At 57.3% G+C, this 25,067-nt stretch overlaps 1 protein-coding gene across 9 annotated transcripts in view; it reads right to left on the reverse strand.

Moving 5' to 3' along the window:
- The window catches only part of LOC139248202 (integrin alpha-X-like), a 110,465-nt gene that overhangs the window by 66,944 nt on the left and 18,454 nt on the right, over nucleotides 1-25,067 (reverse strand). For 4 of the 9 annotated variants that reach the window (XM_070871945.1, XM_070871944.1, XM_070871940.1 and 1 more), the window contains exons 2-10: nucleotides 21,442-21,556; nucleotides 19,306-19,412; nucleotides 18,442-18,515; nucleotides 16,532-16,646; nucleotides 15,020-15,150; nucleotides 11,723-11,868; nucleotides 7,368-7,521; nucleotides 4,004-4,149; nucleotides 291-444 (exon numbers count right to left, since the gene is read on the reverse strand). In XM_070871945.1, coding sequence (XP_070728046.1) covers nucleotides 291-444; nucleotides 4,004-4,149; nucleotides 7,368-7,521; nucleotides 11,723-11,868; nucleotides 15,020-15,150; nucleotides 16,532-16,607 — 807 coding nt within the window. In that variant the 5' untranslated portion in view covers nucleotides 16,608-16,646; nucleotides 18,442-18,515; nucleotides 19,306-19,412; nucleotides 21,442-21,556. The other 5 variants (XM_070871941.1, XM_070871942.1, XM_070871946.1 and 2 more) reach the window with 5 other exon arrangements.

Genomic DNA, 25,067 nt, shown 5'->3' on the forward strand with positions numbered 1-25,067 from the left:
CCCCTCCCCCTCCTCTCCACGCCCCTCTTCTCGCCTCCCCCCTCCTCCCCCGCCCTCTCCCTCCCCCCTCTCTCTCCCTCCCTTCCCTCCCTCCCCACCTCCCCTACCCCCTCCTCTTCTCTTCTCCCTCCCCATCTCTCTCCCCCGCCCTCTCCCTCCCCTCTTCTCCCTCCCCTTCCCCCTCCCCCCTCTTCCCCCATCACCTCCCTCTCCCTCCCCCACCCCCCTCTCCCTCCCCTCCCACCTCTCTCCTTATCCCGTCCCGTCCCCTCCCCTCCCTCTCCCCTCACCCCGACAGCGAACCGGAGGATGTGTTTGCCCTCGGCCTGAGCAATGGCCTCGGTGAAGGTGGTGCCGGGATCGTTGGACTTCCCGTCGGTGATGACGACCATGACCCGCCGGGAGTTGGCCCTCAGCCCGCTGTGCTCCACAAAGATGTCCTCCCTGAGAAAAGGGAGAGAGACTTCAGTTAACACGCCCTCACGTTTGTGCCCGTCATTGTGCCTTTCACAAGAACTAGCAGCAAGAGTCCACCATTCGGCCCCTCAGCCTGCTCCACCGTTCAATGAGATCATGGCTGATCTTTGACCTTAACTCCACCTTCCCATCCGATCCCCATATCCCTTGGTCCCGTATTTGACCCTGAAATGAGCTTCCAGCCACATATCCACAACATCACTAAAACTGCCTATTTCCACCTCCGTAACATCACCCGTCTCCGCCCCTGCCTCAGCTCATTCGCTGCTGAAGCCCTCATCCATGCATTTTGTTACCTCCAGACTTGACTATTCCAACACACTCCTGGCTGGCCTCCCACATTCTAACCTACGTAAACTAGAGGTGATCCAAAATTCGGCAGCCCCGTGTCCTAAGTCACACCAAGTCCCGCTCACCCATCACCCCCTGTGCTCACTGACCCATCACCCCCTGTGCTCACTGACCCATCACCCCCCTGTGCTCGCTGACCCATCACCCACTGTGCTCACTGACCCATCACCCACTGTGCTCACTGACCCATCACCCCCTGTGCTCACTGACCCATCACCCCCTGTGCTCGCTGACCCATCACCCACTGTGCTCACTGACCCATCACCCACTGTGCTCACTGACCCATCACCCCCTGTGCTCATTGATCCATCACCCCCCTGTGCTCACTGACCCATCACCCCCTGTGCTCACTGACCCATCACCCCCTGTGCTCACTGACCCATCACCCCCTGTGCTCACTGACCCATCACCCCTTGTGCTCACTGACCCATCACCCCCTGTGCTCACTGACCCATCACCCGCTGTGCTCACTGACCCATCACCCGCTGTGCTCACTGACCCATCACCCCCTGTGCTCGCTGACCCATCACCCGCTGTGCTCGCTGACCCATCACCCGCTGTGCTCACTGAACCATCACCCACTGTGCTCGCTGACCCATCACCCCCTGTGCTCACTGACCCATCACCCCCCTGTGCTCACTGACCCATCACCCACTGTGCTCGCTGACCCATCACCCCCTGTGCTCACTGACCCATCACCCGCTGTGCTCACTGACCCATCACCCGCTGTGCTCACTGACCCATCACCCGCTGTGCCCACTGACCCATCACCCGCTGTGCTCACTGACCCATCACCCGCTGTGCTCACTGACCCATCACCCGCTGTGCTCACTGACCCATCACCCGCTGTGCCCGCTGACCCATCACCCGCTGTGCTCGCTGACCCATCACCCCCCGTGCTCGCTGACCCATCACCCCCCGTGCTCGCTGACCCATCACCCGCTGTGCTCGCTGACCCATCACCCCCCTGTGCTCGCTGACCCATCACCCCCCGTGCTCGCTGACCCATCACCCCCCGTGCTCGCTGACCCATCACCCCCCGTGCTCGCTGACCCATCACCCCCCGTGCTCGCTGACCCATCACCCCCCGTGCTCGCTGACCCATCACCCCCTGTGCCCGCTGACCCATCGCCCCCCTGTGCTCGCTGACCCATCGCCCCCCTGTGCTCGCTGACCCATCGCCCCCCCTGTGCTCGCTGACCCATCGCCCCCCTGTGCTCGCTGACCCATCGCCCCCCTGTGCTCGCTGACCCATCGCCCCCCTGTGCTCGCTGACCCATCGCCCCCCTGTGCTCGCTGACCCATCGCCCCCCTGTGCTCGCTGACCCATCGCCCCCCTGTGCTCGCTGACCCATCGCCCCCCTGTGCTCGCTGACCCATCGCCCCCCTGTGCTCGCTGACCCATCGCCCCCCTGTGCTCGCTGACCCATCGCCCCCCTGTGTTCACTGACCCATCGCCCCCTGTGCTCACTGACCTCCATTGGCTCCCGGTTAAGCACCACCTCAATCTCAAAATTCTAATCTTTACTTTCAAATCCCTCCATGGCCCGCTGCCCTCCCTATCTTTGTAATCTCCTCCAGCCCCACAACCCCCCGAGATGTCTGCGCTCCTCTAATTCTGCCCTCCTGAGCATTCCTGATTATAATCGCTCAACCATCGGTGGCTGTGCCTTCTGTTGCCTGGGCCCTAAGCTCTGGAACTCCCTGCCTAACCCTCTCTGTCTCTCTACCACTCTTTCCTCCTTCAAGACGCTCCTGAAAACCGAACTTTTTGACCAAGCTTTTCGTCACCTGCCCTCATTTCTCCTTATGCGACGCGGAGTCTAATTTTTATCTGATAATACTCCTGTGAAGTGCCTTGGGACTACTGGGTTCAAAAATCTATCGCTCTCTGTCGTGAATATACTGAAAGACTGAGCCTCCACAGCCCTCTGGGGTAGAGAATTCCAAAGATTCAGCATCCTCTGAGTGAAGAAGTTTCTCCTCATCTCAGTCCTAAATGGCCGATGCCTTATTCCGAGACGGTGACCCCTGGTTCTAGACTCCCCATCCAGAGGAAACATCCTCCCTACACGACCCTGTCAAGCCCTGTTTTAATGATATCACCTCTCGTTCTTCTAAACTCTGGAGAATATTGGCCAAGTCTACTCAATCTCTCCTCATAGGACAATCTCTCCCATCCCAGGGATCAGTCTGGTGAACCTTTATGGCAAGTATATCCTTCCTCAGGTAAGGAGACCAGAACTGTACACAATACTCCAGGTGTGATCTCACCAGGGCCCGATATAATTGCAGTAAGATGCCGTTACTCTAATACTCAAATCCTCTTGTAATAAATGTCAACATACCATTTGCTTTATTAATGTTGGAGGTGCAGTATTTACATAGGGTTACATAAAGATATACGTCACAGAAACAGGCCAATCGGCCCAACTGGTCCGTGCCGGTGTTTATGCTCCACACGAGCCTCCTCTCACCCCTCTTCATCTCACCCCATCACCATATCCTTCTATTCCTTTCTCCCTCATGTGTTTATTGAGCTCCCCTTAAATGCATCTGTGCTATTTGCCACAACCACTCCCTGTGGTAGTGAGTTCCACATTCTCACCGCTCTCTGGGTGAAAAGGTTTCTCCTGAATTCCCGATTGAATTTATTAGTGACTATCTTATAGTGATGGCCCCCTAGTTCTGGTCTACCCCACAAGTGCAAACATCTTCTCCACGTCAACCCTATCAAAACCCCTTCATAACCCATCAGGTCACTCCTCAGCCTTCTCATCTCCAGAGAAAACAGTTCCAGCCTGTTCAGTTTTTCCTGATAGTTCTAACCTTGCAGTTCTGGCATCATCCTCATAAATCTTTTCGGCATTTTCTCCAGTGCCTCGATATCCTGTTTTAGAATAGGTAGACCAGATCTGTACAGAGTACTCCAAGTGTGGTCTAACCAGACCAGATCTGTGCAGAGTACTCCAAGTGTGGTCTAATCAGACCAGATCTGTGCAGAGTACCCCAAGTATGGTCTAACCAGGCCAGAACTGTGCACACAGTGCTCCAAGTGTGGTCTAACCAGACCAGAACTGTGCACAGTGCTCCAAGTGTGGTCTAACCAGACCAGAACTGTACGCAATGCTCCAAGTGTGGTCTAAATCCCCCCCGCAGGGTGCCCTGTACTTACACGATGGTTTTGATTGCAGTCGGTGTGTACGTGTCGCCCTTAATCTGTTGGATTTGAGTCACCAGAGCCTCGCTCCTGTTGTACCACTCAAACTCCTCAAAATTTAATTCCTTTTTGGTGAGGTGAGAGAACTGCATGACAGCAAACTGCGGAGTGGGTTGGGTCGGAAACGGAGTCGGTTCGGAGATAGAAGAGAGATACGTAAGATACGGATGAGGCATTTTATCAACCTTGGCCAGCTCCCACTGTGTCCAAACTCCCCGAGTCCCAATCACCACCAGAGCCCCCCCCAACCCCACTGCCTGCTCCCACCATGTCCAAACTCCCCGAGTCCCAATCACCACCAGAGCCCCCCCCACCCCACCGCCTGCTCCCACCGTGTCCAAACTCCCCGAGTCCCAATCACCGCCAGACCTCCCCCCACCCCACCGCCTGCTCCCACCGTGTCCAAACTCCCCGAGTCCCAATCACTGCCAGAGCCCCCCCCACAACCCCACCGCCTGCTCCCACTGTGTCCAAACTCCCCGAGTCCCAATCACCGCCAGACCCCCCCCACCCCACCGCCTGCTCCCACTGTGTCCAAACTCCCCGAGTCCCAATCACCGCCAGACCCCCCCCACCCCACCGCCTGCTCCCACTGTGTCCAAACTCCCCGAGTCCCAATCACCGCCAGCTCCCCCCCACCCCACCGCCTGCTCCCACTGTGTCCAAACTCCCCGAGTCCCAATCACCACCAGACCTCCCACCCCACCGCCTGCTCCCACCGTGTCCAAACTCCCCGAGTCCCAATCACCACCAGCTCCCCTCACCCCACCGCCTGCTCCCACCGTGTCCAAACTCCCCGAGTCCCAATCACAGCCAGACCCCCCCCACCCCACCGCCTGCTCCCACTGTGTCCAAACTCCCCGAGTCCCAATCACCACCAGCTCCCCCCCACCCACCGCCTGCTCCCACTGTGTCCAAACTCCGAGTCCCAATCACCGCCAGCTCTCCCCCACCCCACCGCCTGCTCCCACCGTGTCCAAACTCCCCGAGTCCCAATCACCGCCAGACCCCCCACCCCCACCGCCTGCTCCCACCGTGTCCAAACTCCCCGAGTCCCAATCACCACCAGACCCCCCCCACCCCACCGCCTGCTCCCACCGTGTCCAAACTCCCCGAGTCCCAATCACCACCAGCTCCCACCCACCCCACCGCCTGCTCCCACCGTGTCCAAACTCCCCGCCTGTTGCTCACTGACCCACACGGACTCCCACTCACCCAACGCCTCCAGTAACAGATTCTTAAATTCCTCCATCACGCTCATCACCACCTCCCTATCTCTGTAACCTCCTCCAGCCCCTACACCCCTCCCTATCTCTGTAACCTCCTCCAGCCCGACACCCCTCCCTTTCTCTGTAACCTCCTCCAGCCCCTACACCCCTCCCTATCTCTGTAACCTCCTCCAGCTCCTACATCCCTCCCTATCTCTGTAACCTCCTTCAGCCTCTACACCCCTCCCTAGCTCTGTAACCTCCTTCAGCTCCTACACCCCTCTCTATCTCTGTAACCTCCTTCAGCTCCTACAACCCTCCCTATCTCTGTAACCTCCTCCATTTGCAGTTTCTTTCCAAGATCTACTCCTCTTGTTTCGTGAATCCCTCCATGCTGCTAGCAACACCTCTCTCCCCTATCTCTGTAACCTTCTCCAGCCGCTAAAACCCACTGATTCTCTGCGCTCCTCCAATTCTGGCTTCTTGCGCATCCCCTCAGATTTCCATCGCTCCACCATTGGCGGCGTGCCTTCAGCTGGCTGGGCCCTAAGCCCTGGAATTCCCTCCCTAAACCTCTCAATACTGAGGGAGTGCTGCACTGTCGGAGGGGCAGTACTGAGGGAGTGCTGCACTGTCGGAGGGGCAGTACTGAGGGAGGGCTGTACTGTCGGAGGGGCAGTACTGAGGGAGAGCTGCACTGTCGGAGGGGCAGTACTGAGGGAGTGCTGCTCTGTCGGAGGGCCAGTACTGAGGGAGTGCTGTACTGTCGGAGGGGCAGTACTGAGGGAGCCGGGTTGTAATATGGAGAAAGGTTAAGCAGTTTTGGGCCAATACTCATTGCAGGTCAGAAGAATGAGAGGTGATCTTATTGAAACGTGTACGATTCTCAAGGAGCTTGACAGGGTATTTGCAGAGAGGATGTTTCCCCTCGTGGGGGAATCTAGCACTAGGAGGCATAGCTTCAGAATAAGGGGTCACCCATTTAAATCGGAAATGAGGAAGAATTTCTTCTCTCAGAGGGTCATGAATCTTTGGAAGTCTCTGCCCCAGAGAGCTGTGGAGGGCTGGGTCATTGAATATATTCAAGGTGGAGATAGACAGATTTCTGAATGAGTAGGGAGTGAAGGATTATGGGAAGAGGGCGGGGAATGTGAATTGAGGCCAAGATCAGATCAGCCACGATCTTATTGAATGGCGGAGCAGGCTCGAGGGGCCAAGTGACCTACTCCTGCTCCTATTTCTTATGTTCACTCTCCCCTCCGGCAGCCTTTCCTCCCCACTCCTCCCCTTCCCTCTCCTCCACTCCCCTCCCCACTCCTCCCCTTCCCTCTCCTCCGCTCCCCTCCCCAACCGTCCCCTCTCCTCCGCTCCCCTTCCCTGCCATCCCCTCCTTCCCGGACCCCTCCCCTCTCCTCTCGTCCCTTCCCCTCTCCTCTCGTCCCCTACCCTATATCGCCTCCCCTCCATACCCTCCCCCCTCCTTCCTGCTCCCCTCCCTCCACTCTGCTACCTCCCCTTCCCCCTCTCATCTCCCCATTCACTCCCTTCCCCTCCCCTCCTCTGTATAACCTCCTCTCTCCCTCCCCCTCCTCTACACGCTCCCCTCCTCGCACCTCCTCCTCTCCCCCCGCCCTCCCTGTTCTCACTCCCTCCCCTCTTCTAAACACCCCTCCTCTTTCCTCCATCCCCTCTTCTCCACCCTCCTCCCACACCTCCCCCTGCCTCTTCTCCCCTCCCACCCCTCTGCTTCTCCTCCTCTCCTCTCCCATCCCCTCCCCTCTCCTCCCCCTCCCACTCTCCCCCCGCCTTCTCTCCCTCCCTCCCCTCCCCCTCCTCTCCACGCCCCTCTTCTCGCCTCCCCCCTCCTCCCCCGCCCTCTCCCTCCCCCCTCTCTCTCCCTCCCTTCCCTCCCTCCCCACCTCCCCTACCCCCTCCTCTTCTCTTCTCCCTCCCCATCTCTCTCCCCCGCCCTCTCCCTCCCCTCTTCTCCCTCCCCTTCCCCCTCCCCCCTCTTCCCCCATCACCTCCCTCTCCCTCCCCCACCCCCCTCTCCCTCCCCTCCCACCTCTCTCCTTATCCCGTCCCGTCCCCTCCCCTCCCTCTCCCCTCACCCCGACAGCGAACCGGAGGATGTGTTTGCCCTCGGCCTGAGCAATGGCCTCGGTGAAGGTGGTGCCGGGATCGTTGGACTTCCCGTCGGTGATGACGACCATGACCCGCCGGGAGTTGGCCCTCAGCCCGCTGTGCTCCACAAAGATGTCCTCCCTGAGAAAAGGGAGAGAGACTTCAGTTAACACGCCCTCACGTTTGTGCCCGTCATTGTGCCTTTCACAAGAACTAGCAGCAAGAGTCCATCATTCGGCCCCTCAGCCTGCTCCACCGTTCAATGAGATCATGGCTGATCTTTGACCTTAACTCCACCTTCCCATCCGATCCCCATATCCCTTGGTCCCGTATTTGACCCTGAAATGAGCTTCCAGCCACATATCCACAACATCACTAAAACTGCCTATTTCCACCTCCGTAACATCACCCGTCTCCGCCCCTGCCTCAGCTCATTCGCTGCTGAAGCCCTCATCCATGCATTTTGTTACCTCCAGACTTGACTATTCCAACACACTCCTGGCTGGCCTCCCACATTCTAACCTACGTAAACTAGAGGTGATCCAAAATTCGGCAGCCCCGTGTCCTAAGTCACACCAAGTCCCGCTCACCCATCACCCCCTGTGCTCACTGACCCATCACCCCCTGTGCTCACTGACCCATCACCCCCCTGTGCTCGCTGACCCATCACCCACTGTGCTCACTGACCCATCACCCACTGTGCTCACTGACCCATCACCCCCTGTGCTCACTGACCCATCACCCCCTGTGCTCGCTGACCCATCACCCACTGTGCTCACTGACCCATCACCCACTGTGCTCACTGACCCATCACCCCCTGTGCTCATTGATCCATCACCCCCCTGTGCTCACTGACCCATCACCCCCTGTGCTCACTGACCCATCACCCCCTGTGCTCACTGACCCATCACCCCCTGTGCTCACTGACCCATCACCCCCTGTGCTCACTGACCCATCACCCCTTGTGCTCACTGACCCATCACCCGCTGTGCTCACTGACCCATCACCCGCTGTGCTCACTGACCCATCACCCCCTGTGCTCACTGACCCATCACCCCCTGTGCTCGCTGACCCATCACCCCCTGTGCTCGCTGACCCATCACCCCCTGTGCTCGCTGACCCATCACCCCCTGTGCTCGCTGACCCATCACCCCCTGTGCTCGCTGACCCATCACCCCCTGTGCTCGCTGACCCATCACCCCCTGTGCTCGCTCACCCATCACCCCCTGTGCTCGCTCACCCATCACCCCCTGTGCTCGCTCACCCATCACCCCCTGTGCTCACTCACCCATCACCCCCCTGTGCTCACTCACCCATCACCCCCCTGTGCTCGCTGACCCATCACCCCCTGTGCTCGCTGACCCATCACCCCCTGTGCTCACTCACCCATCACCCCCTGTGCTCACTCACCCATCACCCCCTGTACTGACCCATCACCCCTCTGTGCTCACTCACCCATCACCCCTCTGTGCTCACTGACCCATCACCCCCCCTGTGCTCACTGACCCATCACCCCCTCTGTGCTCACTGACCCATCACCCCTCCCTGTGCTCACTGACCCATCACCCCCCCTGTGCTCACTGACCCATCACCTCCTGTGCTCACTGACCCATCACCTCCTGTGCTCACTGACCCATCACCCTCTGTACTGACCCATCACCCCCCTGTGCTCACTCACCCATCACCCCCCTGTGCTCACTGACCCATCACCTCCTGTACTGACCCATCACCCCCCTGTGCTCACTGACCCATCACCCCCCTGTGCTCACTGACCCATCACTCCCCCTGTGCTCACTGACCCATCACCCCCTGTGCTCATTGACCCATCACCCCCTGTGCTCACTGACCCATCACCCCCTGTGCTCACTGACCCATCACCCCCTGTGCTCACTGACCCATCACCCCCTGTGCTCACTGACCCATCACCCCCTGTGCTCACTGACCCATCACCCCCTGTGCTCACTGACCCATCACCCCCTGTGCTCACTGACCCATCACCCCCTGTGCTCACTGACCCATCACCCCCTGTGCTCACTGACCCATCACCCCCTGTGCTCACTGACCCATCACCCCCTGTGCTCACTGACCCATCACCCCCTGTGCTCACTGACCCATCACCCCCTGTGCTCACTGACCCATCACCCCCTGTGCTCACTGACCCATCACCCCCTGTGCTCACTGACCCATCACCCCCTGTGCTCACTGACCCATCACCCCCTGTGCTCACTGACCCATCACCCCCTGTGCTCACGGACCCATCACCCCCTGTGCTCACTGACCCATCACCCCCTGTGCTCACTGACCCATCACCCCCTGTGCTCACTGACCCATCACCCCCTGTGCTCACTGACCCATCACCCCCTGTGCTCACTGACCCATCACCCCCTGTGCTCACTGACCCATCACCCCCTGTGCTCACTGACCCATCACCCCCTGTGCTCACTGACCCATCACCCCCTGTGCTCACTGACCCATCACCCCCTGTGCTCACTGACCCATCACCCCCTGTGCTCACTGACCCATCACCCCCTGTGCTCACTGACCCATCACCCCCTGTGCTCACTGACCCATCACCCCCTGTGCTCACTGACCCATCACCCCCTGTGCTCACTGACCCATCACCCCCTGTGCTCACTGACCTCCATTGGCTCCCGGTTAAGCACCACCTCAATCTCAAAATTCTCTCTACTTTACTTTCAAATCCCTCCATGGTCCACCACCCTCCCTATCTCTAATCTCCTCCAGCCCCACAACCCCCCCCCCCGAGATGTCTGCGCTCCTCTAATTCTGCCCTCCTAAGCATCCCTGATTATAATCGCTCAACCATCGGTGGCTGTGCCTTCTGTTGCCTGGGCCCTAAGCTCTGGAACTCCCTGCCTAACCCTCTCTGTCTCTCTACCACTCTTTCCTCCTTCAAGACGCTCCTAAAAACCAAACATTTTGACCAAGCTTTTTGTCACCTGCCCCAATTTCTCCTTATGCGACGCGGAGTCTAATTTTTATCTGATAATACTGTGAAGTGCCTTGGGACTACTGAGTCCAAAAATCTATCGCTCTCTGTCGTGAACATACTGAAAGACTGAGCCTCCACAGCCCTCTGGGGTTGAGAATTCCAAAGATTCAGTATCCTCTGAGTGAAGAAGTTTCTCCTCATCTCAGTCCTAAATGGCCGATGCCTTATTCCGAGACGGTGACCCCTGGTTCTAGACTCCCCATCCAGAGGAAACATCCTCCCTACACGACCCTGTCAAGCCCTGTTTTAATGAGATCACCTCTCGTTCTTCTAAACTCTGGAGAATATAGGCCAAGTCTACTCAATCTCTCCTCATAGGACAATCCCTCCCATCCCAGGGATCAGTTTGGTGAACCTTTATGGCAAGTATATCCTTCCTCAGGTAAGGAGACCAGAACTGTACACAATACTCCAGATGCGGTCTCACCAGGGCCCTATATAATTGCAGTAAGATGCCGTTACTCTAATACTCAAATCCTCTTGTAATAAATGTCAACATACCATTTGCTTTATTAATGTTGGAGGTACAGTATTTACATAGGGTTACATAAAGATATACGTCACAGAAACAGGCCATTCGGCCCAACTGGTCCGTGCCGGTGTTTATGCTCCACACGAGCCTCCTCTCACCCCTCTTCATCTCACCCCATCACCATATCCTTCTATTCCTTTCTCCCTCATGTGTTTATTGAGCTCCCCCTTAAATGCATCTGTGCTATTCGCCTCAACCACTCCCTGTGGTAGTGAGTTCCACATTCTCACCGCTCTCTGGGTGAAAAAGTTTCTCCTGAATTCCCGATTGAATTTATTAGTGACTATCTTATATTGATGGCCCCCTAGTTCTGGTCTTCCCCACAAGTGCAAACATCTTCTCTACGTCAACCCTATCAAAACCCCTTCATAACCCATCAGGTCACTCCTCAGCCTTCTCATCTCCAGAGAAAACAGTTCCAGCCTGTTCAGTTTTTCCTGATAGTTCTAACCTTGCAGTTCTGGCATCATCCTCATAAATCTTTTCGGCATTTTCTCCAGTGCCTCGATATCCTGTTTTAGAATAGGTAGACTAGATCTGTACAGAGTACTCCAAGTGTGGTCCAACCAGACCAGATCTGTGCAGAGTACTCCAAGTGTGGTCTAATCAGACCAGATCTGTGCAGAGTACCCCAAGTATGGTCTAACCAGGCCAGAACTGTGCACACAGTGCTCCAAGTGTGGTCTAATCAGACCAGAACTGTACACAGTGCTCCAAGTGTGGTCTAACCAGACCAGAACTGTACACAGTGCTCCAAGTGTGGTCTAAATCCCCCCCGCAGGGTGCCCTGTACTTACACGATGGTTTTGATTGCAGTCGGTGTGTATGTGTCGCCCTTAATCTGTTGGATTTGAGTCACCAGAGCCTCGCTCCTGTTGTACCACTCAAACTCCTTAAAATTGAATTCCTTTTTGGTGAGGTGAGAGAACTGCATGACAGCAAACTGCGGAGTGGGTTGGGTCGGAAACGGAGTCGGTTCGGAGATAGAAGAGAGATACGTAAGATACGGATGAGGCATTTTATCAACCTTGGCCAGCTCCCACTGTGTCCAAACTCCCCGAGTCCCAATCACCACCAGAGCCCCCCCCAACCCCACCGCCTGCTCCCACCGTGTCCAAACTCCCCGAGTCCCAATCACCACCAGAGACCCCCCCCAACCCCACCGCCTGCTCCCACCGTGTCCAAACTCCCCGAGTCCCAATCACCACCAGAACCCCCCCTCACCCCACCGCCTGCTCCCACCGTGTCCAAACTCCCCGAGTCCCAATCACCACCAGAGACCCCCCCAACCCCACCGTCTGCTCCCACTGTGTCCAAACTCCCCGAGTCCCAATCACCACCAGAACCCCCCCCCACCCCACCGCCTGCTCCCACCGTGTCCAAACTCCCCGAGTCCCAATCACCGCCAGAGACCCCCCCCCAAACCCCACCGCCTGCTCCCACCGTGTCCAAACTCCCCGAGTCCCAATCACCACCAGAACCCCCCCCAACCCCACCGACTGCTCCCACCGTGTCCAAACTCCCCGAGTCCCAATCACCACCAGAACCACCCCCCACCCCACCGCCTGCTCCCACCGTGTCCAAACTCCCCGAGTCCCAATCACCACCAGTAGCCCCGCCCCCCCCACTCCCACTGTGTCCAAACTCCCCGAGTCCCAATCACTGCCAGACCCCCACCCCCAACCCCACCGCCTGCTCCCACCGTGTCCAAACTCCCCGAGTCCCAGTCACCACCAGCTCCCCCCCAACCCCACCGCCTGCTCCCACCGTGTCTAAACTCCCCGAGTCCCAATCACCACCAGCTCCCCCCCACCACACCGCCTGCTCCCACTGTGTCCAAACTCCCCGAGTCCCAATCACCACCAGCTCCCCCCTACCCCACCGCCTGCTCCCACTGTGTCCAAACTCCCCGAGTCCCAATCACCACCAGCTCCCCCCCACCACACCGCCTGCTCCCACTGTGTCCAAACTCCCCGAGTCCCAATCACCACCAGCTCCCCCCTACCCCACCGCCTGCTCCCACTGTGTCCAAACTCCCCGAGTCCCAATCACCGCTAGAGACCCCCCCCAACCCCACCGCCTGCTCCCACCGTGTCCAAACTCGCCGAGTCCCAATCACCGCTAGAGACCCCCCCCACCACACCGCCTGCTCCCACTGTGTCCAAACTCCCCGAGTCCCAATCACCGCTAGAGACCCCCCCCAACCCCACCGCCTGCTCCCACCGTGTCCAAACTCCCCAAGTCCCAATCACCCGCCTGTTGCTCACTGACCCACACGGACTCCCACTCACCCAACGCCTCCAGTAACAGATTCTTAAATTCCTCCATCACCCTCATCACCACCTCCCTATCTCTGTAACCTCCTCCAGCCCCTACACCCCTCCCTATCTCTGTAACCTCCTCCAGCTCCTACATCCCTCCCTATCTCTGTAACCTCCTCCAGCTCCTACACCCCTCCCTATCTCTGTAACCTCCTCCAGTTCCTACATCCCTCCTTATCTCTGTAACCTCCTCCAGCTCCTACACCCCTCCCTATCTCTGAAACCTCTTCCAGCCCTACAACCCTCCCTATCTCTGTAACCTCCTCCATTTGCAGTTTCTTTCCAAGCTCTACTCCTCTTGTTTCGTGAATCCCTCCATGCTGCTAGCAACGCCTCTCTCCCCGATCTCTGTAACCTTCTCCAGCCACGAAAACCCACTGATTCTCTGCGCTTCTCCAATTCTGGCCTCTTGCGCATCCCCTCAGATTTCCATCGCTCCACCATTGGCGGCCGTGCCTTCAGCTGGCTGGGCCCTAAGCCCTAGAATTCCCTCTCTAAACCTCTCAATACTGAGGGAGTGCTGCACTAGCGGAGGGGCTGTACTGAGGGAGTGCTGCTCTGTCGGAGGGGCAGTACTGAGGGAGTGCTGCACTGTCGGAGGGGCAGTACTGAGGGAGAGCTGCACTGTCGGACGGGCAGTACTGAGGGAGTGCTGCTCTGTCGGAGGGCCAGTACTGAGGGAGTATTGCACTGTGGATGGTGCCTTCTTTCGGACGAGTCGTTAAACTGAGGCCCTGTTTGCCCTCACAAGTGGACATAAAATCCCATGGACAGGGGCATTCTCCTTGGTATCCTGGGGACAATATTTGTCCCCAATCAACATCAGATGATCTGGTTTGCTGTCTGTGGGAGCTTGCTTTGCGCAAATATCCCACGTTTCCTACATTACAACAGTGACTACACTTCAAAAATTCCTTCATTGGCTGCGGGACCTCCTGAGGGGGTGAAAGGCGCAAAAGAGTTGCAAGTCTGCCTTCTCTGTTAGTAATCCGTTGTGAAATTGGGAGTGAAACTATAATTCTCGTCTAACTTCCTCAGTAACGTGCGCGAGGGGGAAGTGAATAGTCAGTTCATGCAGGCAATGAGAATTTCCAAATCTTTCCCTGCACACAGCTTGTGAAATAGGTTACCGTCTGCGCACTCCCCTTTAATACCCCACCCAGTCAAATCCCACTCACCCCACACTCCCCATACCCTTTAATACCCCACCCAGTCTAATCCCACTCTCCCCCTCACTCCCCATACCCTTTAATATCCCACCCAGTCTAATCCCACTCTCCCTCTCACTCCCCATACCCTTTAATACCACACCCATTTTAATCCCACTCTCCCCCTCACTCCCCATGCCCTTTTTATACCCCACCCAGTCTAATCCCACTCTCCCCCTCACTCCCCATACCCTTTAATATCACACCCAGTCTAATCTCACTCAACCTCCCTCCCAGTACCCTTTAATATCCCACCCAAGGAATTAAGGAAAGGTAGGGGAGGAGGGGTGGGTGATGGAGCTGCAGAAGTGGAGGAAAGTGTGGAGTGGGAGGGGGAGGGCAGGGAGGGATGAGAGTGGCTTGGAGAGAGGGGGGTAATGGGGGAGGGGAAGGAGGTGGGAAGAGGGAGGGAGGGAGAGAGAGAGAGGTGTGCGGAGTGAGAGAGTGGGGGGAGGAGAGAGTGAGGGAGGGGGAGAAAGGGAGAGAGGGATTGAGACAAGGAGTATATGGGGAGGAGGGAGAGAGAGAGAGGAGGGAGGAGGAGGAGAAGGACTCCGTGCCTCACCTGTGCGTCGCGGTGGTGGAAGCGCCGTAGCATGGCGACCATGAAATCCTTGATTCGGGAGAAGTCCTCGGGAACAATGCTGCCCGACCCATCAATCAGGAATGCTAGGTCCACCCGGGCCGTAAAACAGTCTGGGGGGAGAGAGAGAGAGAGAGACGCTCGATAATTGTCCTAACCCGGGGGGGAGAGAGAGAGAGAGAGAGAGAGAGACGCTCGATAATTGTCCCTAACCCAGGGGGGCTGGGGAGGGGAGATAGAGAGAGTGAGAGAGAGAGAGAGAGAGAGAGAGAGACGCTCGATAATTGTCCTAACCCGGGGGGGAGAGAGAGAGAGACGCTCGATAATTGTCCTAACCCGGGGGGGGGAGAGAGAGAGAGAGAGAGACGCTCGATAATTGTCCTAACCCGGGGGGGAGCGAGAGAGAGAGAGAGAGAGAGACGCTCGATAATTGTCCTAACCCGGGGGGGGGTGGGGGGGGAAGAGACACGCTCGATAATTGTCCTTAATGCAGGGGGGGGGGAAAGAGAGAGAGAGAGACGCTCGATAATTGTCCCTAACCCGGGGGGCGGGGGAGAAAGAGAGAGAGACAGAGAGAGAGACGCTCGATAATTGTCCCTAACCCGGGGGGCGGGGGAGAGAGAGAGAGAGAGAGAGAGAGACGCTCGATAATTGTCCCTAACCCGGGGGGCGGGGGAGAGAGAGAGAGGCTTGATAATTGTCCCTATCCTGGTGGTGGGGAAGATGCAGGACACAACCCTATCTGCAACACCAAATTGCTTTTTATTCTGTATCTAACCCGTGCTGTACCTGCCCTGGGAGTGTTTGATGGGACAGTGTAGAGGGAGCTTTACTCTGTATCTAACCCGTGCTGTACCTGCACTGGGAGTGTTTGATGGGACAGTGTAGAGGGAGCTTTACTCTGTATCTAACCCGTGCTGTACCTGCCCTGGGAGTGTTTGATGGGACAGTGTAGAGAGAGCTTTATTCTGTATCTAACCCGTGATGTACCTGCCCTGGGAGTGTTTGATGGGACAGTGTAAAGAGAGCTTTACTCTGTATCGAACCCCGTGCTGTACCTGCCCCGGGAGTGTTTGATGGGACAGTGTAGAGGGAGCTTTACTCTGTATCTAACCTTGACAAGAAATTGCCCGCTCACATTCAGATTAAGAACATCAGAACATAGTCCATACTGCCCCTCGAGCCCACTCCGCCATTCAATAAGATCATGGCTGAACTTCGACCTCAACTCCATTTCCCCGCCTGATCTCCATATCCCTTGATTGCCCCAGAGTCCAAAAATCCATCTATCTCGCCTTGAATATACTCAACGATTCAGCATCCACAGTCCTCTGGGGCAGAGAATTCCAAAGATTCACATCCCTCTGAGTGAAGAAATTCCTGCTCCTCTCAGTCCTAAATGGCCGACCCCTTTTCCTGAGACTGTGTCCCCTGGTTCTCGACTCCCTAGTAAGGGGAAACAAACTCTCAGTATTAATGAAGTGGAGTAGTGACCTTGTGTCTGTGGAGGGAATCTGTTCACGTGCTCGAGCTGGCTGTTGAAGAGGTAACAGACTCCGTTCTGGTACATGTTGGTCCCACAGGCGTGGGAGAGGGTTGGACCACAAGCCTAAGAGAGCAGGAAGACACAAATTGAAGAGGATTCAGGCTCCGGAGATGGCCTGAAGATATCCTTAGCCAGAAGGCTGTGGTTAGTCTGGCTCAGAAGGTGGTGAGTTCGAGCCCCACACACACCCCAGAGACTCGAGCCCCATAATCCAAGCCCACACTCCAAGGTTGTTAGTCCTGAGGGAGCACCGCAGTGATTATCTCCAACAACTGAGAGTCTAACCATCTCCCCTTGACATTCAACGGCATTACCATCACCGAATCCCTCACCATCAACATCCTGAGGGGTCACCTTGACCAGAAACTTAACTGGACCAGCCACATAAATACTGTGGCAACAAGAGCAGGTCAGAGGCTGGGTATTCTGCGGTGCGTGTCTCACCTCCTGACTCCCCAAAGCCTTTCCACCATCTACAAGGCACAAGTCAGGGTTGTGATGGAACACTCTCCACTTTTTTACCTGGATGAGTGCAGCTCCAACAACACTCAAGAAGCTCGACATATTCCAGGACAAAGCAGCCCGCTGGATCGGCACCCCATCCGCCGCCTTATACATTCACTCCCTCCACCACCGGCGCACCGTGGCTGCAGTGTGTACCATCTACAAGATGCACTGCAGCAACTCGCCAAGGCTTCTTCGGCAGCACCTCCCAAACCCACGACCTCTATCACCTAGAAGGACAAGGGCAGCAGGTGCATGGGAACACCACCACCTCCACGTTCCACACCATCCAGATTTGGAAATATATCGGCCGTTCCTTCATCGTCGCTGGGTCAAAATCCTGGAATTCCCTCCCTGACAGCACTGTGGGAGCACCTTCACCACACGGACTGCAGCGGTTCATGAAGGCAGCTCACCATCACCTTCTCAAGGGTGATTAGTAATGGGCAATAAATGCCGGCCTTGCCAACGGCATCCACATCCCAGGAACGATTAAAAAAAAAAACTTGTTAGTGTTGAGTTTGCCGATCTCACACCCGGTGTGGGTACCGAGCCCCTCCCCCCCACACACTCTCACACCCGGTGTGGGTACCGAGCCCCTCCCCCCCCATCCCCACACACTCTCACACCCGGTGTGGGTACCGAGCCCCTCCCCCCCACACACCCGGTGTGGGTACTGAGCCCCTCCCCCCCACACACTCTCACACCCAGTGTGGGTACTGAGCCCCTCCCCCCCACACACTCTCACACCCGGTGTGGGTACTGAGCCCCTCCCCCCCACACACTCTCTCACCCGGTGTGGGTACTGAGCCCCTCCCCCCCACACACTCTCACACCCGGTGTGGGTACCGAGCCCCTCCCCCCCACACACTCCCACCCGGTATGGGTACTGAGCCCCTCCCCCCCACACACTCTCACACCCGGTGTGGGTACTGAGCCCCTCCCCCCCACACACTCTCACACCCGGTGTGGGTACTGAGCCCCTCCCCCCCACACACTCTCACACCCGGTGTGGGTACTGAGCCCCTCCCCCCCACACACTCTCACACCCGGTGTGGGTACTGAGCCCCTCCCCCCCACACACTCTCACACCCGGTGTGGGTACTGAGCCCCTCCCCCCCACACACTCTCACACCCGGTGTGGGTACCGAGCCCCCACCCCCTCTCTCACACACACACACACACACACTCGGTGTGGGTGCCGAGCACACACACACACACACACACACACACACACAGTGTGGGTGCAGAGCTCCCCCCCCTCCACACACAGCAGGAAAAGCCCAGGCCTTGCAGTATTGTGCGCCCCAGGCCTAGTCCCACGTAGCCCGGCTCGATTGACTCACAGACTCACCAGAATCTGCGGACTGCCCTTTCGCCGTGACACCAGGGACAGTCCCAGAGAGATGCCTCCTGCTTCGGGAGGTGCTGGGGAGAAACATGGAAGGCAGATTAGAGACTGACGGAGGTTCGCGCCAAATCCGATCACCTCCATGTCGCCGACCATTCCATACTGGGGGCTGGAGACACTGTCGGAGGGGTAGTACTGAGGGAGTGCTGCACTGTCGGAGGGGTAGTACTGAGGGAGTGCTGCACTGTCGGAGAGGCAGTACTGACGGAGTGCTGCACTGTCGGAGGGGCAGTACTGAGGGAGTGCTGCACGGTCGGAGGAGCAGTACTGAGGGAGTGCTGCACTGTCGGAGGGGTAGTACTGAGGGAGTGCTGCACTGTCGGAGGGGCAGTACTGAGGGAGTGCTGCACTGTCGGAGGGGCAGTACTGAGGGAGTGCTGAACTGTCGGAGGGGTAGTACTGAGGGAGTGCTGCACTGTCGGAGGGGCAGTACTGAGGGAGTGCTGCACTGTCGGAGGGGTAGTACTAAAGGAGCACCGCACTGTCGGAGCGGCAGTACTGAGGGAGTGCTGCACTGTCGGAGGGCACTTCTGAGGGAGTGCTGCACAGTCGGAGGGGCACTGTCGGAAGGGCAGTACTGAGGGAGTGCCGCACTGTCGGAGGGGCAGTACTGAGGGAGTGCCGCACTGTCGGAGAGGCAGTACTGAGGGAGTGCCGCACTGTCGGAAGGGCAGTACTGAGGGAGCGATGCTTTGGCGGGGTTGGAAGGATTGCAGAGCATCCTACAGCCTCACAGCCCCCCAGGCCTGACAGAAGGGGAGAGATGGAGGTAGACGGGGAGAGGAGAGGAGAGGGAGAGGGATTTACATCGCACGGGCAGTGGGCGGCAGGACCCGCGGGTGTAATGACACTTGTAGACTCTGCCCGTTGTGGCGCCTCTCTGATTCCGCTCGAGGGGGGCACCGACAATAATCCTGCAGGGTGGGGAGAGAGAGGATTAGAGCATCGCTGGGGGAGAGAGAGAGAGAGAGAGAGAGAGAGCGGGAGAGGGTTAGAGCATCGCTGGGAGAGAGAGAGAGGGTTAGAGCATCGCTGGGGGAGAGAGAGAGAGAGAGAGAGAGAGAGAGCGCGGGAGAGGGTTAGAGCATCGCTGGGGGCGAGGGAGAGAGGGTTAGAGCATCGCTGGGGGAGAGAGAGAGAGGGTTAGAGCATCGCTGGGGGAGAGAGAGAGAGGGTTAGAGCATCGCTGGGGGAGAGAGAGAGAGGGTTAGAGCATCGCTGGGGGCGAGGGAGAGAGGGCTAGATCATCGCTGGGGGCGAGGGAGAGAGGGCTAGAGCATCGCTGGGGGCGAGGGAGAGAGGGTTAGAGCATCGCTGGGGGCGAGGGAGAGAGGGTTAGAGCATCGCTGGGAGAGAGGGTTAGAGCATCGCTGGGAGAGAGGGAGAGAGAGTTAGAGCATCGCTGGGGGAGAGGGAGAGGGTTAGAGCATCGCTGGGGGAGAGGGTTAGAGCATCGCTGGGGGAGAGAGAGAGAGGGTTAGAGCATCGCTGGGGGAGAGGGAGAGAGAGAGAGAGAGAGGGTTAGAGCATCGCTGGGGGAGAGGGAGAGAGGGTTAGAGCATCGCTGGCGGAGAGGGAGAGGGTTAGAGCATCGTTGGGGGAGAGGGAGAGAGTTAGAGCATCGCTGGGGGAGAGAGAGAGGGTTAGAGCATCGCTGGCGGAGAGGGAGAGGGTTAGAGCATCGTTGGGGGAGAGGGAGAGAGTTAGAGCATCGCTGGGGGAGAGGGAGAGAGGGTTAGAGCATCGCTGGGGGAGAGGGAGAGGGAGAGGGTTAAAGCATCGCTGGGAGAGAGGGAGAGGGTTAAAGTATCGCTGGGAGAGAGGGAGAGGGTTAAAGTATCGCTGGGAGAGAGAGAGAGAGGGAGGATTAGAGCATCGCTGGGGGAGAGGGGGAGAGGGGGGGAGAGAGAGGGAGAGAGAGAGAGAGAGAGAGAATGAATGAGAGCATCGCTGGGGGAGAGAGAGTGGGGTGCAGAGAGAGAGACAGAGACAAAGCCCCATCTTCCCCAGGCCCCTTCTCACAACTCACCCCATTTGCTCCCTTGCCCAATTCTACCCCTCACCCCATTCTCCACCCTTGGCCCAACACCCCTCCCCCTACGTTGACCCCCCTCCCACGATCCTTCACACACTCCAGAAATGACAGCCCCTTGAACTCCTGACCCACCCTCCAAACATTGGCTGACCAGCCCTGTCCTTGACCTGTGGGACATTCTCGCAATCCTTCCTCCTTTCTCTCATTGTTACAGCTCCGTGTGATTTACCTTTCTGCAGGAATTAGTCGCAGGCAATGGAACAATGCTCACATCCTGAAACACCGGACATTCGAGCAGTCAGCTGCAACAGCTCAAACTAACCGTTAAAGGTTAACGTACTGACTGAATTCTCCATCCCTCCTCCCTCAGGGAGATATCTGTACACTGACTGGTGTCTCTCAGTCCCCTCTCCCTCAGGGAGATATCTGTACACTGACTGGTGTCTCTCAGTCCCTCTCCCTCAGGGAGATATCTGTACACTGACTGGTGTCTCTCAGTCCCTCTCCCTCAGGGAGATATCTGTACATTGACTGGTGTCTCTCAGTCCCCTCCCTCAGGGAGATATCTGTACACTGACTGTGTCTCTCAGTCCCTCTCCCTCAGGGAGATATCTGCACACTGACTGGTGTCTCTCAGTCCCTCTCCCTCAGGGAGATATCTGTACACTGACTGGGTGTCTCTCAGTCCCCTCTCCCTCAGGGAGATATCTGTACATTGACTGATGTCTCTCAATCCCCTCCCTCAGGGAGATATCTGTACATTGACTGATGTCTCTCAGTCCCTCTCCCTCAGGGAGATATCTGTACATTGACTGATGTCTCTCAGTCCCTCTCCCTCAGGGAGATATCTGTACACTGACTGGTGTCTCTCCGTCCCTTCTCCCAAATCGTATGTCAGTCTCACTCACCACTTCACGCTGCTTTCAAACTGAGCCACTGTTTGCCCGAAGTGCGATTCTCAGCTCCTGTTGAAGATAGTTGGTTTTTCGATCTCAATATTGAAGCTTCCTGAAGGCCCCATGGCTTCGCGAAGGAGAACAAGGGGGGTGGAGAAACCAACAAGTATGGGAGTCCCGTCAATTAATTGGTTTCGATAATCTCGCAACAATCACGTGCATTTATATAGCGCCTTTAACGAAGTAAAACATCCCGAGGCCCTTCACAGCAGCATAAATCAGTCAGGGTTTGACACCGAGACTCGAGGAGATATTAGGGCAGGTGACTAAAAGCTTAGTCAATGAGAGAGGTTTTAAAGTGCTTCTTAAAGGAGGAGGGAGAGCCAGAGAGGTTAAGGGAGGGAATTCCAGAGCTTAGGGCCCAGGCAGCTGAAATCACAGCCGCCAATGTTGGAGCGATGGAAGTCGGGAGCTACATAGGGGGCAGCATTGGAAGAGCGCAGAGATCTCGGGGCGGCGGGGGCTGGAGGAGATTACAGAGATAGGAAGGGGTGTAGGGGTTGGAGGTGGTTCGAGATAGGGAGGGGTATAGGGCTGGAGGAGGTTACAGAGATAGGGAGGGTTGTAGGGCTGGAGGAGGTTGCAGAGATAGGGAGAGGTGTAGGGCTGGAGGAGGTTACAGAGATAGGGAGAGGTGTAGGGCTGGAGGAGGTTACAGAGATAGGGAGGGGTGTAGGGGTTGGAGGTGGTTAGAGATAGGGATGGGTATAGGGCTGGAGGAGGTTACAGAGAGGGAGGGTTGTAGGGCTGGAGGAGGTTACAGAGATAGGGAGAGGTGTAGGGCTGGAGGAGGTTACAGAGATAGGGAGAGGTGTAGGGCTGGAGGAGGTTACAGAGATAGGGAGAGGTGTAGGGCTGGAGGGATTTGAACCAAGATGAGAATTTTAAAATCGAGGCATTGCCGGACCGGGAGCCAATGAAGGTCAGTGAGCACAGGGGGTGAGGAGTGAACGGGACTCGGTGCGAGTTAGGACACGGGGGCAGCAAGCAGGAGATTACGATGAGCTGACGGTTACGGAGGGTGGAAGCTGGGAGAGCGTTGGGACAGTGGAGTCTCGGCGGGGACAAAGAGCAGGGTGAGGGGTTTCAGCACAGGATGTGTTGAGGCAGGGACGGAGACCGGCGATGTTACGGAGGTGGAAATAGGTGGTCTTGGTCATGCAGACTGACTCCCAGCGCCTTGCAGGCATGTAATCTCTTGGGAGAGCGGGACAGTGGGATTAGTTTGGGATTGACACAGGGCTATGGGGAGAAAGCAGGGCAGTGGGATTAGTTTGAGATTGATACAGGGCTATGGGGAGAGAGCGGGGCAATGGGATTAGTTTAAGATTGATACAGGTCTATGGGGAGAGAGCAGGGCAGTGGGATTAGTTTGAGATTGACACAGGGCTATGGGGAGAGAGCAGGGCAGTGGGATTAGTTTGAGAGAGAGCCAACACTGGGTTGGGATTGTGCTAACAGTGGGCTAGCATGGTCATGAAGGGCCGAATGGTCTCCCACTCATACATACGTGAGGCTCGACTCTCTCCCAGACCCCCTCCTTCCCCCAGCCAGCCATTCCCTCAGGACACACAACCCCTCCCCCCCTCGCCCTCTCCATCCCCCACCCAGCCATTCCCTCAGGACCCACACCCCTTCCCCCCTCACCCCACCCAGCCATTCCCTCAGGGCCCACACCCCCTCGCCCTGACTTACCCCACCCAGCCATTCCCTCAGGGCTCACACCCCTCCCCCTGACTTACCCCACCCAGCCATTCCCTCAGGACCCACACCCACTCCCCCCCTCGCCCCGACTTACCCCATCCAGCCATTCCCTCAGGACCCACAACCCCTCCCCCCCCTCGCCCTGATTTACCCCACCCAGCCATTCCCTCAGGACCCACACCTCCTCCCCCCTCGCCCCGACTTACCCCACCCAGCCATTCCCTCAGGGCCCACACCCCCTCGCCCTGACTTACCCCACCCAGCCATTCCCTCAGGGCCCACACCCCCTCCCCTCTCGCCCTGACTTACCCCACCCAGCCATTCCCTCAGGACCCACACCCCCTCCCCTCTCGCCCCGACTTACCCCACCCAGCCATTTCCTCAGGACCCACACCCCCTCCCCCCTCGCCCTCACTTACCCCACCCAGCCATTCCCTCAGGACCCACACCCCTCCCCCCCTCGCCCTGACTTACCCCACCCAGCCATTCCCTCAGGACCCACACCCCTAGCCCCCTCGCCCTGACTTACCACAGCACAGACACAGTATGAGAGCCAACACCCCCCTCAATCCCTGCTTCGCAGCCATCGACCTACAAAGCCAAGGAGACAGTGAAGAAAGCCACTCACTTCCTCAGTTAGCTGTGGTTTGAGGCCTCATTTCCTCACATCCTCCTTTCTCAGTTCTCTGGGCTCGTGGTTTCCTGCCCCCTCCTCGTGATCCGTGCCCTGCTGAAATTCCCGGGGTCACCCAAAGGTCTCTACCCTGTCCCATCAAACACTCCCAGGGCAGATACAGCACGGGGTTAGATACAGAGTAAAGCTCCCTCTACACTGTCCCATCAAACACTCCCAGGGCAGATACAGCATGGGGTTAGATACAGAGTAAAGCTCCCTCTACACTGTCCCATCAAACACTCCTCGGACAGGTACAGCACGGGGTTAGATACAGAGTAAAGTTTCCCCTACCCAGTCCCATCAAAGACTGTGTGTATTTGTCTGCACTTTATTTCCAGCCGTCCGTCTCTCTGTCAGTGTCTCCGTCTCTCTCTCTCTTTATCTCTCTCGCTCTGTTTCTATTTTTCTCTCTGTCTCTCTGTCTCTCAGAGGGGCAGTACTGAGGGAGCGTTGCACCGTCGAGGAGCAGTACTGAGGGAGCACTGCACTGACAGAGGGGCAATACTAATGGAGTGCTGCACTGTGGGAGGGGCAGTACTGAGGGGGCGCTGCACTGTGGGAGGGGCAGTACTGAGGGAGCGCTGCACTGTGGGAGGGGCAGTACTGAGGGAGCGCTGCACTGTGGGAGGGGCAGTACTGAGGGAGCACTGCACTGACAGAGGGGCAATACTAATGGAGTGCTGCACTGTGGGAGGAGCAATACTAATGGAGTGCTGCACTGTGGGAGGGGCAGTACTGAGGGAGCGCTGCACTGTGGGAGGGGCAGTACTGAGGGAGCGCTGCACTGTGGGAGGGGCAGTACTGAGGGAGCGCTGCACTGTCGGAGGGGGCATATTCTTAGAATAAGGGGCCGCCCATTTAAAACTAGGATGAGGAGGAATTTCTTCTCTGAGGGTTGTAAATCTGTGGAATTTGCTGCCTCAGAGAGCTGTGGAAACTGGATCATTGTCTATCTCTGTCTTAAATTTAATCAGTTTCTTAACCGATAAGAGAATAAGGGGTTATTGGGAGTGGGCAGGGAAGTGGACCTGAGTCCATGATTGGATCAGCCATGATCTTATTAAGTGGAGGAGTAGGCTCGAGGAGCCTTATGGCCGACTCCTGCTCCTATTTCTTATGTTCCTCTCTCCGTGTCTCCCTCTGTCTCTGTCTCCATGTGTCACACTCTCTCTGTCTCTCTCGCTCCCTCTCTCCCTGT

The sequence above is a fragment of the Pristiophorus japonicus genome, unplaced genomic scaffold (genome assembly GCF_044704955.1).
Source record: "Pristiophorus japonicus isolate sPriJap1 unplaced genomic scaffold, sPriJap1.hap1 HAP1_SCAFFOLD_29, whole genome shotgun sequence".
In the NCBI taxonomy this organism is placed as follows: domain Eukaryota; kingdom Metazoa; phylum Chordata; class Chondrichthyes; family Pristiophoridae; genus Pristiophorus; species Pristiophorus japonicus.